Source organism: Rhipicephalus sanguineus, chromosome 6, assembly GCF_013339695.2.
Source record: "Rhipicephalus sanguineus isolate Rsan-2018 chromosome 6, BIME_Rsan_1.4, whole genome shotgun sequence".
Classification (NCBI taxonomy): Eukaryota; Metazoa; Arthropoda; class Arachnida; order Ixodida; family Ixodidae; genus Rhipicephalus; species Rhipicephalus sanguineus.
In genome coordinates, this window is record NC_051181.1 from 79,814,815 (window position 1) to 79,829,726 (window position 14,912).

General features: G+C 47.3%; 1 protein-coding gene across 1 annotated transcript in view; it reads right to left on the reverse strand.

Moving 5' to 3' along the window:
• LOC119395934 (DNA mismatch repair protein Msh2) overlaps positions 1-14,912 on the reverse strand; it is a 108,533-nt gene that overhangs the window by 24,757 nt on the left and 68,864 nt on the right. Inside the window, exons 19-20 of the mRNA XM_037662965.2 lie at positions 10,610-10,738; positions 554-649 (exon numbers count right to left, since the gene is read on the reverse strand). Coding sequence (XP_037518893.1) covers positions 554-649; positions 10,610-10,738 — 225 coding nt within the window. The remainder of the gene's footprint in view (positions 1-553; positions 650-10,609; positions 10,739-14,912) is intronic.

Consider the following 14,912-nt stretch of genomic DNA (forward strand, 5'->3'; position numbering starts at 1 on the left):
TGCTGCGCCGGGACTACCAGCCCCAACACAGCATTCACGTTTCCCGACGTATTGCCAGATGGTGTTCATATCTCACGCAGCGCCTCTTCTATCGTCTTTAGACGACATTTGCAGCGAAGCACGCAGATACGCGGCCAATTTTTTGTTTTTGTTTTTTGCGCTGGCAGCAGCGAGGCCGCCATTTCCCCGGGTTTGCCGCAAAAGTGGGACCGGGTACTGCTGGAAAACATAACCCTTGGAGTTGCAAACTAGCAGGCATAGCAAACGACCACCTCCGATTATTTTCAGTAACTCAAAGTTCCTTGCATCCTATTTTTTGTATGTTTCGTTAATTCAAAAACCCGCTTAATTTGAAGGTTCTTCACAGTCCCAGTGAGTTTGAATTAACGAGGTTTTACTGTATTTTGTCCCAGTGCAACAATAAGAATAAAAAGCTACGGCGTTCTTGTCCCATTTCATTTTGTGTCATTTTTAGCTATGAATTAGCTACCAATAACCTCATGTAAAGACTTTTTTAAGGAATAAAAAGCTGCATTGCTAGAGTTAAAGTCACCTTTTCGCATATCCACATCATTGGGGATGAAGAGGACATCACCCTGGGCCTCCACCAAGGGATGACGCAAAGCCGTCATGTGTATCACACCCGAGCCTGGATGAGAACACACCACACAAAAATGACGCTGTTGCACTTGCAAAACAAGAGCGCAGTGAAATTTGAAGATTGCAGAAGCATAAGATAGGCGAGTAGGAAAGCTCAAGTGATCATTACACTTGAAACATCGCAACAGATGGCCAAAAGCTGCATTGCGTGGTAGCCCTCTAGTTTGTGAATTCATTGGTTACCACAAGCAAGCAAGATTGCTCACTGGACCTAGAAGCGACCAATGCATCCACGGGTCTGTTTATGTATTAAAACAGGGATTGGCAACTTTTTCAGGCAGAGGGCCGAGTTGCGCGTAGCCGACGCGGCGGGGGGCCGAACGGCAAACCTAGGGTGGGGGGTGCTTTGCAGGCAAAGAGAAAGAATTCAGTGAATTGACATTAATGATGTACAAAATTGGAATAGAAATGAAGTTTACTTTCAGCATGCACACATATAACAAGGTTCAAGTTATAAATAGGGATGGGCGAATATTTGGGCGTTTCGAATATTCGAAATTTCGAAGTATTCGAATGAACGATATGTGCATATATTTGACCACACGTAACTCCCTGTAAAGGTGGTTTCACTGCAGCGTCTAGTTGCTGTACCATGAAACCACCCATACAGGGAAAATCTGCACTACCGCGAAGCCACGCTTCAAGGTTAATTGTACATTTTCTTTTTTTTAAAGTTTAAAAAGCGTGTTATATGGGCTTATATGCGCTAAGTCTAGTAATTTTTAAATCGTAACGTATTGTACCACTTATAACTTGCACCCTACTGCTATTCAAATTTTTATACTATTCAGGATTTCTTCCATTTCATTTCAAACCAAAAAAGTGACACTCACTCATACATAGTTCCAATTCTTAAAAATATTGTGCAAGGGTCATGACAAAAATGCTCATTTTTCTTAATAATATGTGGTGAGTACTATTCGAACTATTCGATTCAAAACTATTTGACCAAATCACTATTTGCTTCGGATTCGCTTCGAACCTCAAATTTACCATTGCCCATCCCTAGTTATGAACATAGGTGACCAGCAAAAGAAGAAAAGAAAACTTTCAATGCAACTTTAGCTGTTCAACATTCTTAGCCAACTAGCTAAGATCTAGATCGAGGTTGCTCACAGACAAACGCAGAAAGTCGTAGAGGTGTTCATCGGCTATTTGGGGGGGGGGGGGGGGGAGGGGGGGGGGTGTCGTGACGTTGTGCCGGGCACCACATAATGCTGGCCTGCGGGCCGCATGTTGCCGACCCCTGTTTTAGAATATAAAGTTCATGCACACCTGACAAAAATATCATAAGCGATAATGAAGTGTACTGAATGTTTATCAAGACACACAGACATAGCCAAGTGGACTTATCGACATACACTCGAAACCTCATTATAACAAAGTCACATCTGCCATGAAAATAACTTTGTTATATCCGAAAATTCGTTATAAACGTTTATTTGTAACATTGTAGCTATGACAAGACTATTCTTCATTTACTTCGTTATAACCGATAATTCGTTATATCGAGGTTAGAGTGTAGCGACAAGTGAACTAGTCAGACCATCGGCCCCAGCGACACCCCGTGTTCACGAATTTTACAGCGAAAGCTGTTATGAGATCATTTCTCCGGCCGTTTTTGGCGCCGTAGTTGTCCGCCGCCGCCGCCGGTGTCCGTAACCAGTATCGCTCGAAATAAGAAAAAAAAACTAAAGAAAAAAATTCCAGGATGGAACGAGGTTCGAACCTGGGCCCTCTGCGTGGGAGCCCAGTATTCAACCTCTGAGCCATGCCGGTGCTTGAAACTGCATTGCAAAAAGGTCCTATACAGGCTTCGTGTCGGGAAGGAACCGCATTAGCATATGCAATATAGCGTGGTAGAAGATTAAAATAAGCACCAAGCGTCGCACAACGCGAATTCTGTAACCAGGCGTCAAACAATTGCGAATTGCGCAACGAGTAGGTTGTTGAATGCTTCCAACCCATTACAAAAGGGCTCTGCCATAATTCTTCATCGTCATCAGGCGCAGAATCAACAAAGTGCGCATAATCCCTTACATGCGTTTAGCAGGTACCAACGCTCTCTGTAGAATGACGAAAAATGGCACAGTGCCTCCTGCCCTACTTCTAAAAAATTACAATTATTTATAGCGTAGTGGGTTCCTCGCAAGTGCACTTGTATTGGTTGCCAAGGAAGCTCAGAAGCGCATGATCCATTACCTCGGGGTCTCAATAAAGTTCTTCGCCCCCGCCCCCCCCCCCCGTCTCTCTTCCACGTCAACGTATACAGCATGACGGGAGAGGGAAATAGCGACCGGGCGTCACCCAATGCAAATTACATAACTGGTGGGCCGTTTAAAGCTTCCTGCCCATTAGAAAGGGCTGAGCCATAATTCTTCATCGTCATCAGTCGTCACGTCAACAAAGTGCACATAATGCCTTACAGACGTGCAGCTGGTGCCTCGCTTCTCCATAGAATGACAAATAATGGCTTTGTGGGTGCTTCCCAACTTCACAAAAATTTTGATTTGTGGCGTAGTGGGTACTTTTCTAGTGTACTTGCATTGTAGCCCCAAGAGAGCTTAACGGGCTCTAGAAACGCCGCTCTTCCAGCTTTCGCTGTGACTGTGCTGTGGTTTCAGCGCAGGCCTGGCGTTTTTTCGTCTCTTCAAGCTGCCATCTTCCCCTGAACTTCTCCCTTTTTTGGAATACAATGAAGGTGACAAAAATGGCAATTTGTATTGCTATATAGAAAATAAGTTCAATTAAATTTCAGCCTTTTCCGAAGGTCACGCACAGGCAGAAAGAAACGCAGGTCTCACACAATGTGGTAACAGGTGTTAAAAGCTAGCGTGCCAATTCTTCCTCCACGGCTTGTTGCCGAAACCTCAGGTGCCCCCCAGAGTGGTGCGACGCTGATACTATCATGTTCCTCAGACCGAGCCCCTTTCTCTCCACTCAGTCTGATGAATTCGCAACACAGAACCCCGTAACACACATAAAGAACAAGAGGGTTTTGGTGTAAAATCACCTGAAGGCAAGGAGACAACCTCAAATATGTACGACAACTCTGTTCACGGAGCCACATTTTCTCATTTGTGACACTGCACACGCACGTCTGAAGAATAGTGCAAGAACTGGTACCACATTGCAACTTTTGTTCGCCGCTACTATACATTGGTTCAACAGAAGTCTTGTAAAGCCAACTTCACAGAAAATCCACACAATTTTATAGAGATTATAAAGCACACGTTAGGGGAGGACTACCAATTATTTCTGACCACATGAGGTTCTTTAACATCCACATAAGTACACAGGAAATGCTTTTTTTTGCATTTCACCCCTAGAAGTGTGGCTGCTGTGGTAGCGAATTGAGCCCGCGTCCCCATGCATTACAGAAGGTTCAATCGGCAGCCAAAGTAAAAGAAGACACGTGCTCTACTTTAGTGAGTGGCCACCTTAGCAGTCAATGCGAAGGAACACACCGGTATGCATACCAATGGGTGTCTTGGCTCAGGGTGTCTACCAATTAAATTTTTCTAAATTCCCTGACTTTTCCAGGTTTTCCATGACCATTTCGAGCAAATTCCATGACCGGTACTCTGTTTGGAAGAAACTGTGCACTGGAAACAAACTCTTGAGTGGTAAAAACAAATTATGAGGCGCTCATATAAAATGGAAACCATGCTGCTTTATTGCATTCCCTTGGCTGAAAGCATCCTTTACAATGAATAAAATATTAAAAGACACAGTAATTGTTCATCGACAAAAAGAAAAGCTTGTTTATTTGCATCGGCAATGCCTTCACTGTTTCAAAGATTCAATCTCTTGGTGCAGCGTGGAGACCTGAAGCTGTGCGTCTTCCGTCAGTTTTTGCTTCTTGGATTTAAGCTTTTTCACAAGAGCCGCAGTCCTCTTCCTTTTATTTTCAGCATCCAATAGGTCCAACCGTTCCTTCTTTTCCCTCTCCAAGTCTTCTTTCCATCTAATGCTGGCACTTCGAACCATGTCTGTCATCTTGTCTGTTACGTCAACTTCTGCAACACCACCTGCTGCAGACAGCTCATCGTACACTAACCTTTGTGCCACAAGTCACTCCTGCTTCATATTTTCCACAAGACATTCCTCGTTCACTGAAAATCCCCGCTCCACGGAAGAATTTCCATGTGAAAGGCACAGCACAACGTTCACAAACAGCAGCAGCTCTTCATGAGAACTTGCACAGAGTTTCACCCACAGCTTCTCCAAGCGCTCTCTTGCGTGATCAAATTTTCACAAACGCACTTGTGCAGTGCTGCTTGAGCACACTTGTACATACGATCTACCTTGCTGTCTCTGCTTGTAGGCCTGTAAAGTGCCCATGCTCTATAAGTACTTCAAGTGCAATGTTCAGCTGCTTCTGGCCAGCTTCCACAGAAGTGGCACAAACTGCTGGGTTTAAGCAAGTGGCCTTAATAAATAAGACGCATTTTTTTTTACACTTAACCCCGCAGTGTGAGATGGTCTAGCAATACAGTAGAACCCCGCTGTTGCGTTCCCGGCTGTTACGTTTTCCTGGCTGTTACGTCGTTTTCGGCCGGTCCCGGCACAGCTCCCATAGGATCCAATGCATTGGGAACCCCGCTGCTGCGTCACAACTGTGGGACCGTTCCCGCATCATACGTTGCGAAGTGCCACGACGCGCCGGCCCGAGCGGCCATGTTGTCTTTCATGTAGCTTGGCTTGGCGGCTTGACAATGGGATTGGCCGCCCAAAGTGCCGGGGGCAACACCTATGACGTATTTTCGGTTCATGCCAGCAAAAGCATGACCTTTGAGATCCGTATTTTGAGCCCGATTCAAAGGGTATAGCCCGATCGCCATCACCATCGCCCATGTGTGCCCGTGCTAAAGTCCCTAGATTTTTCCCTAGGGACTTTAGCCCGTGCTACCCGTGCTTGCTGCGGTCTTCTCGCATTGCCTTTGTTTCGTGTCGGTCGTTGCGCAGGTTATACGAGCGTGCAGCATAGTGCCCTTACACTTCCAACGCTCCAAATAGTCTTCAAACAGGATGACATCAAGAAAGCGGAAATCACTTTCGCTGCAAGAGAAGTTGAACATTCTCCGCGCTGTGAAAGAGAACCCGACGTGGAAGAAGGCGTGCATAGCGAAGGAGTTAGGACTGACGCCTTCCACCTTGAACTCCATCGTTGCAAAACGGATCGAAATTGAAGAAAATGCCCGAACCTTCGACGTCAAGTGCAAGCAAGCCCGGAGTTCGGAGCACGTGCAGCTTGACAAGGCCGTTTTCGAATGGTTCAAACAAGCCAGGGCCGCAGGAGTTAACTTCGACAGTACCATCCTGCGAGAGAAGGCACTCGAGATCGCCGACAAGCTCGGTATCGACGGTTTTTGTGCATCTAACGGTTGGATCGACCGTTTCAAAAACAGACATGGATTACGCTACCGCACTGTCAACGGAGAGGCTGCAAGCGTGGACACGGAGACTGTTGAGGCCTGGAAAGAGACCGTGGTGTCTATCATAAAGGACTACGAGCCGAGAGACATATTCAATGCTGATGAAGCAGGCCTTTTTTTCAAGGTACAGCCCTCTAAGACGCTGAGCCTAAAAGGCGAGGCTTGCCACGGTGGAAAATGCAGTAAGGAACGACTAACGGTGCTGCTGTGCTGCAACTCCGATGGTTCGGAAATGATGAAACCGTGGGTGATAGGAAAGTTTCGAAACCCACGCTGCCTTAAAAATGTCCGTCACCTGCCCTGCCACTACAACAATAATACCAAGGCGTGGATGACGTGTTCACTTTTTGAGGAGTTCTTGAGATACATGGACTCTAAGATGGGCTGCCAGAACAGAAAAGTCGTTCTTTTTCTCGACAACTGCTCCGCACATCCCAAGGACACTGCGTCGCTGCGGAACGTAAAGGTAGTTTTTCTTCCTGCCAACACCACAAGCCACCTTCAGCCCTTGGACGCTGGAATAATAAAAAATGTAAAGCACTTCTACCGCAAGTGCATTGTAAAGCGGTCCCTGGCCAGCGTGCAGCGTGGGCAGCAGCTTATTTAGCATGGCGTGGAGCGCCATCACTGCTGCTACAGTTGAACGCTGCTTCAACAAGTGTTTCGGTGTGCGCGCAGATGACACAACAGAAGCTGTTGGAGACGGTGCGTTCGCAGACTGCGACGAACTGAACACTGCCATGGAGACTGTTGGTGCCAGTGGAATCGCGTACAGTGACTACGCTTCTGTTGACGACGCCGTTGTCACCTCCGCGATGTTATCCGTCGACGACATCGTGGCTGAGTGCGCCGATCCGTGCGCCAGTGACGAGGAAGTTGAGGAGGAGGTGGAGCGGATACCGGAGCCAAAGTTCTCATCGGCCGTAGCGGCACTGGATTTATTGCGAAGATATGTGCGCACCAGTGACGATGGCGAGAGCCACATGGCACTACAGGTGCTTGAAAAACGCCTTGTGCTTGTCGGGCGTGAGAAGATGCGCCAGGCAACGCTGCATGATTTTTTCAAGCGAAAGAATTAAAATAAAACTATGTGCAGTGCACCACTACTCTTATTTCTCAATTTTTCGCGTTTCTCGGCTCTTGCGTTTCCCGGCTCCTACGTTTTTTTTTTTACGGTCCCGTGAAAAACGTATCAGCGGGGTTCTACTGTATTTCGCAACTCGCTTTTGGTGGCAAGGTCTACGACAAAGGCAGCTATACCAATGATGTTTGGGTTCTCCAGATCAATTTTCATCAGTTTAGAGAATGTGCCTGCGGCATCCAGCATTTCCTTTAACACGATTCGTACCAGCAGTGACCGCAACAGGCCATCCAGTGCAGTTGCGAGAAAAGGCAGCATTGGCTTCTCTGTCAGAAACTCGGACAAAAATGGCTCCAATTCTTCTGAAACTGAAAGCATCAGGGCCAGCTTTACTGGCAGCATCTCGTCTTTCACAGCCACCTTCAACATGAGCATAGCTTCCACAGGTTAGACGTTTCTTTTCTTTCTCGGCATGCTCAACATATCTGACCACATTTGGGAGGACTTGCAGTGCCCTAGCAAGAGCCTTGCCATTTTCCAGCCAGCGCACTGAGCGAAACGTTAGCGGAAACGGTGTGCTCCCTGTGAAATTGACATAGTCGGCTCAGTGTGCAGGGACGTTCTTGAATAGGTTGTCTATGCTTCTAAGAAACACTTCTGTGTTCTACTTTGTGACATTGTGGCCTGTTTTAAATGCACCACTCACAATGCGCAGTCCACAGCTTTTTATGTCCACAATATTCTGATTTCTATGAGACGCAGGAAACTCTTGCTTCAATGGCTTCAACATCTTCGAATTGATGTTTGGACCATCCATCGAAAGTTGAAGTATTTTTGCCGGCTCAATGTTCTCGGTGGCCTTTCTCAAAAGCGGCAGCTAAATCCTCTGCGCGAGTGTGTCCTAAAAAACAAGAGGTCAGGTAGTGGGTTTTGACAACGTTGTCAGATGGGTCCCAAAATCTGATCAAAACGTCCATTTGCTCTTTCTGAGCAATTTTGTCCAGAGACTCGTCAAAAGCCACGACCACGTGCGGTACACCATGTAGCTTTGATAGCAGCCTGTTTCGAAAGTACGGGGCTATACCGTAACAAATTTAATAGCCAACTTTGTCCTTACCAAGTTGCAACTTCTTCGCGACGTCGCACGTGGGGAACATGATGGGAAAAAGCGCCGCTGACGCTGCTGCTGCTGAACGAAATGATCCATTGGCCGCTATAGTGTTCAGACACCAAACAACTTCTGCTTTCGTGACACATTTCTTGACCAGAAACTAGAGCTGTGCGAATAGCAAAATTTTGGGTGCAAAGCGAATTCGAATAATAAAGATTGAGTGCGAATCGAATAATTTCGAATAATTTTCAAATATTTCTCAAACATTTTTCGAATAATTCGAAGTGAAATTACAGAAAAAGTTTCAGAGAATCCCTAAGTATGTTCTTGTGAGATCGCAACATGAAAGTGTTTCTTTTCGCTAGGCTGATGAAGCGCTGGTGGGGTCATATTTCATAGTTGTCTTTCTTATCAAGAATGAGGCAATGTAGAGGCCGAATTGTATTTATGTACATGATTTGGTGCAACCAAAGCGTTGCCGACAACACTTTACACGTGATAGGCAGAGATGCCATTTCCTCAGCCTCTCCTCCTCTTTCAACTTCTGTGGAAGGCCAACTGATGTGGCGGACAAGGGTGTGCTCCCTTCAAGTTTGGAGTTCCAAATCTGCCAAGTAGACGTCGACATATAAGAACATCTGAAATTTTGGATGCTAAAAAGCTTCGGCTTCCGATTTTTCGGACTTCCTGCCCAAATTTCAGGTCCAAAACAGCATTAGTTGAGCCCCCAACTCTGCCACATCTTTCATCTCCATATTGGAACCAGCGTTTTCTTGAGTTAATACATTTGCGACCGTAGCGAAGCTTGAAAGGCAGCTTTGCCGCAATACGGGGGTGTGATGAGGTGAAGCATACTGAAAATCTAGGGACCACTTCCAAACGGACGTTGACTGTCTCTTGGCTAAGTTCGACCGTAACGGACCTTGAAAGGCAGCTTTGCTGCAATACAGGGGTGTGATGAGGTGAAGCATATTGAAAATTTAGGGACCACTTTCAAACGGACGTTGACTGTCTCTTGCCTAAATTCGACCGTAACGGAGCTTGAAAGGCAGCTTTGCCGCATACGGGGGTGTGAGGAGGTGAAGCATATTGAAAATCTAGCGACCATTTCCAACCGGACTTTTGTCTCTTGGCCAAGTTCGACCGTAACGGAGCTTGAAAGGCAGCTTTGCCGCAATACGAGAGTGTAATGAGGTGAAGTATATTGAAAATCTGAAGGGGTCACTTTCAACCGGACGTTGACTGCATTTGTCTTTGGGAAGTTCGAATAGTTCGAATAGTAAAATTTCAGTGCGAATCGAATCGAATAGCAAACACTATTCGAAAAATATTCGAAATTTCGAATATTCGCACACCCCTACCAGAAACCCATTTAAGGATGCCTTACCGTCAGGCGAGACAGCCACTAGTTTAGCAGGCATGCTTTCAGCACTCGTGCTTGGCACAGCCGATACACATTCACTCGTAGCAGTCACAGAACATGGCAAGTTGGGTCCAGCACCGAAAAACGCGCAGATGTTTGTCTGGGAAGCATTTTGCACCCCGCTCACAGCAGCTAGGTGTTTTTTGCTCACAGCATTACTGGAGACAGCAGCAATGCCCATATCGCTGAGCGTGAAAGTCTTCTGGCATGCTGCACACTGGGCCTTACTTGTGTCGTTCGGCACTGCTCTAATCCATGAGGCGTGCTCGGATATTTCCGCGTTCACCCAATCAGGGTTAAATGAACACTTCTTCGCAGGAGGCATAGCGACTCACTGTATGCTCAGTGCATCACAAGAAGAATGGCAATATGGCTACAGCCAAGGCAGCTTGAGATGTGAATTGGATTGAATCCGATCTGATCAGGATTACCATATTTACTCTACTACTGTATTTGTATCCCAGTCTAATTTACGCACCTGTAAACTACACTTTTCAGCAAGAAATAATAACTACAGCTCGCACATTACGTGCACCTTGCGCTCTGCTGATGGCACTTCTAGCCTAACCAGAAGGCCCTCAAGCCGAGCCGTGATCGCGGCCAAGACAAGCATGCACAATTTTATGCGCGTGAGTAACGTTGTACCCGGAAAGTGATATATGTCCGTGTGATCTGCAGAAGCACCAGCTATGTGCTGCCTTTTTTTTTTACTATGCTTCTGCTTAGCTGTTCCGTGTGGTTGAAGGAGCGATTTTTCAAGCTGTGATCGATGGTAATGAATATTATCGTGACGGTCTCAAAGATTACTGTCAGTTTCCATGACCTGGCCAGATTTTTTAGAAATTCCCTGACTTTTCCAGGTTTTCCAGGTTGGTAGACACCCTGCGGCTACTCACCTTTGGGCCGCATGGTCGGCCGCACAAAAGGCTTGCCAGCTGCCGACACTGCTGCGACTGCAAAGCCGACCAGGACGTCGAGGTGAGAGATGATCTCCGACAGCTGCTGCAGGGGCTCCCAGTAGCCAGCTGGGAAGCAAAGAATACGGAGTTACAACCCAGGAAAAAACGGCAGCTTCATCCACAGAACTGCAGCGCGCCCGCCCTTCACCCGTGAAAGACAGTCGTGCTAGCTGATTTCCGCTCAAGCCGTAGGTACTTTTTTCTCAGCTAGGGTAGGTAGTACGCATATTAAGAGCTAAAGGTTCGTCGTTACAACCTAAAGCACTACGTTTGGCTGGGCAGCAATGTCAGGATCCCTGACGAAATTTAGCAGGACGTTCAAGTTTCTGACCCAAAACCAGCGACATAAACGAGAGTCTGTATGGGAAAGGTCTGAAGCACTCTAGAAGTGCTCGAGGACACGAAAATGAGCAAATGCTATTGGATGGAGCACTTATGCGAATTCTCTGTGGGAAGGACAGCAATAGCTGTGGGAGGAGCTGAACTTTTTTCTTAGGCTGCAACCGAGTACAGAGAAGGTGCTCACTTCTCAATATATTTGTATTACCCTCACAGTCATACAGCATTAAACAGGAAGACAAATGAAAATCTCAAATGAGATGCAGGAAATTCAGGTGGCACGTGTGTAGCCCACCCACTTGCTATCTTTCATGGGATTGCTATCTTTCATGGGAAAAGGAGCAGCGGAGACAAAGGCTCTGTAAGGAGGAGGATCGCAGGAAAAGAAAAGAAAGAATGAAAAGCAAGAAAATATACGGCATGTCTGAGCTAGCTTTAGTCAAGCGTTAAATATACAGTAAAAGCTCGTTAATTCGACTCTCGTTAATTCGGAAAATCGGTTAATTCGGACACGTCATCTGGTTCCTGTAAATATACGCATCACTCTATGAGACTGGGCGCTCGTTATTTCGGACAGATTTGACCGCAAATCGGATAATTCGGCGACTTTCGGGCCGCTGGCGAGGCTCGAAATGAAAAAAAGAACAATTCGGAACAGAAGTGAGGCTCAAACGCAGCATCGCCATGGACATCAATTGTCGACTTGGCTTGACTTGAGACTGGTTGAACGCCTTTTCTTCACGTGTGTACGTGTGTTGTTGGTGGTGGTTCCATTTTATTGCTTTGTTCCCGTTGCCTTTAGCGTGATTGTTGCTGGTGCTTTTGTGCCGACTTTTTGTGTGAACGCACTCTCCGCCGATGGCAACGCCAGCGAAGCGGCCCAAGTACGAGGTGAAGGACTTCACCACCAAAGTAGAAATTTTGCGTGCCCTGAAAAATGGGCTCTGCCGACAAGAAGTTCCTCCTGTGCCATGACGTCGGCAAACAATACGACGTGAGTCTCCCGAGCGCAGTTAGCATTCTTCCGTATGTATGGCAGAACACGCCTGCGCACGCCATTGCCAACTGTTTCAGGCACAGTGGCTTTGTTGTACCCGACTTCAGCGATGCCGAAGTGTCGCCGGACAACGGTGCCGACGATGGGCAGGATTTCAGAAGTGTTATGCCTGATGCAGTGACACTAGAAGATTATATCGGCATTGATGGTGGCGTTGCCACTGCTGGCTGTCTGACTGATGAGCAAATTGTCAAGGAAGTGATGCATGGCAACGAATCCGAGAACGAAGAGCCTGAAGAGGAGCAGCCACACCATGAGCCACATGGGCCCCCTCGCGCTGTGAAGGAAGTCGCAGGGGCCCTTGTCGTCCTTGAAGAATTTTGTTTTGGCACTGCAGGCAGCATGCGAGCTGCTGAGCACCTTGAAGGGCTCAGAAAAATTGTGTCCGCGCGAATTTCTGCTCGAAAACAGACAAGCATCCGTGATTACTTTGTAAAGTAAAGGTATGTTGAAAAAACTCTTGCATTTATTGTGTTTATTATGACCATTCGATAATTCGGACATTCGGTTAATTTGGACATTTTTTCCGGTCCCTAGAAATCCGAATTAACGAGCTTTTACTGTACGCCAAAACAAAATAGGAGGGCATTACCGAATGCATGTTGCTGAACATCGCAAGGTGCAAGTCCCAAAATGTCTTGTATTCAGCAATAAGTAGTCATGATCAATTAACCAATTTCACAAGTATACATTTTAGGGTGGAACGTTGGATAAAGCAGATGTAGAGCAAAATTTTTCAAACTGGATGTCACAGAACCTACGTATACCACAAAGAACCTTTTACGGTTCCCCGAGCGGTTAGTGCAAATGTGACCCTATAGACGAATTCCACCGGACATACGTCACGGAAATGCAGTGGCGCTGTCGTCCGGCGTTTAGTTTCGCGCGGTAGGCAAAAGCCGCTGCGGCCGTGCCTACTGCAGTTGCTGCTGTGTTTTCGCTGGTGCGTGCGCTGTTTGTCGTTGTGCAAAGAAGAAAAAACGTGTAACGACGAGCAGCGCCACAGTTATTTGCCCAGGAGGGCACGAGAAGGATGGAATAAGTTTTTTTTTTTTTTTCGTTAGCTGTTTACGAAGACCGTCGCATGAAATTAGCGGCAGCTATAAAAACCGAGAAATTGTCCCCGACGCCGGCTCATCGATTATGTTTTGGGGCGGCTTACCCAGCAGAAAGGATTAGCCTTGTCAAGCGGTTGTCACTGTAATGTGCAGCACCGCATTTCTTGGCATAAGCCTTGTGTGGAGGCATAGCGAGCATGTTTACCTCAAAGCACGTTAACGTTGTGGATAGCATTGTCATATATGCGGAGAATTCTTCACGGTTGCCATTGTTGAAATAACTTTTTTCCATTGTTGATATAAGTCTTAGACGTGCCAAAAGGGTTTCATTGTATTCGCGTGAGCTAAAGTGTGGCTCGGTCATGGCACATGTGTTTCTTTCTGCTTGGGCACGGTTCATTAACACAGCCGCGACTTCGACTATGCTTTTCCAAATCATATGCGGCTGCGATGATACACCTGACAAAAGTGTATCGTGCAGGGCTGTTCTGGCTGCGGTGCGCTTCACGGTATGTCCATGTCTGTCAGAATTCACAGAAAAACAACACTCGGGAAACTTGCCGAGTCTGTTTACGGGCTGTACGCATTTCGCGGTCTCAACTTGAGCGTAAGGAGGGAGCCACGGACCGCGGTTTACAGACCTGACAGGTACATAGCCGCCTTCATACCTGCCAAGTTTGAAGAAACGGAATGATCTACTCAACAGGGAGGGGGGGGTATAAAGTATGCCGATCGCCGGGGGGGGGGGGGGGGGTACTGTGATAGCAATTATATGGACACTGTCAACGGGATTTTGCGCTCGCCGCTGATCTGTACAGAGTCCAAACCGATAACATCGCTTACGCATCGTCTGTTTTACGTGCGAGTAAAAGCGCGCTAGCGCTAGGGACGAACGCGGTTGAAGCAGAGATGAAACGACCCAGCCGTCACTGTCGCGCAAAGGGCACATGCGATAACATCGCTCCGCGTGCGAGGCCTGTCGTCGCTTGCTTACCAGTTATTTCGTCGGGCAAGGGACCATAAGGGGCGCCGTTGAGACGGGGACAGTTGCGAGCGCTGGCGAACGTGCTATCTCGACACTGTAGAGTCCGATGTCTGTCGAGTCGACAGACATCGGTAACGGCTACCCTTATAAGTACTGGGCTCTCCACTTAAAGCAGTAGTGACACAAAATTTTGAAGGCAAGATTAATTTGAAGGCGAGATAAAAAAAAAAGCCACAGTCTCACCGCAAGGGCGAAGCAATGAATGCGATAGCAACAAATTGTAATGTTACACGAAGTGAGGCTGGCAGCTAACTGTTTTGCATCCAATCTCGCGTAACTACAAAACGCTGGTGTAGGAGAATACGGCCGCTACAGGGAGAGATGCTCCCCGCAAAGTCACTTTGCATTGAGAGCGCAGCACGTAGGATACGAGCCGCCCGCTGTGATGGCTTTCGAGATAGCGTGCGCGCCAGTGATCGCCACCGCGCCCTTAGATTCAAAGTTTCTCTTAAGGCTCGTTAAAGACTGGCGGGGCATTTCCTGTCTGCTTCGACGGCAGGCCTTCCAAGCGGGGTGATGTTATCGCATGCACCTTCCGAGCGGTGGGCCGTCTTGTTTGAACTCTCCTTCGGCTGCGTTCGTCGCCCCCGCTCGCGCACGTTTACGCGCGGTAGAACATACAATGCGCGGGGGGATCTTCAGCAAAAACCCGTCGAGACTGTCCATATAATTGCTATCACAATACATACCTGCCAAGTTTGGAGAAACGGAATCCAGGAGATCTACTCAACGGGGGGGGTT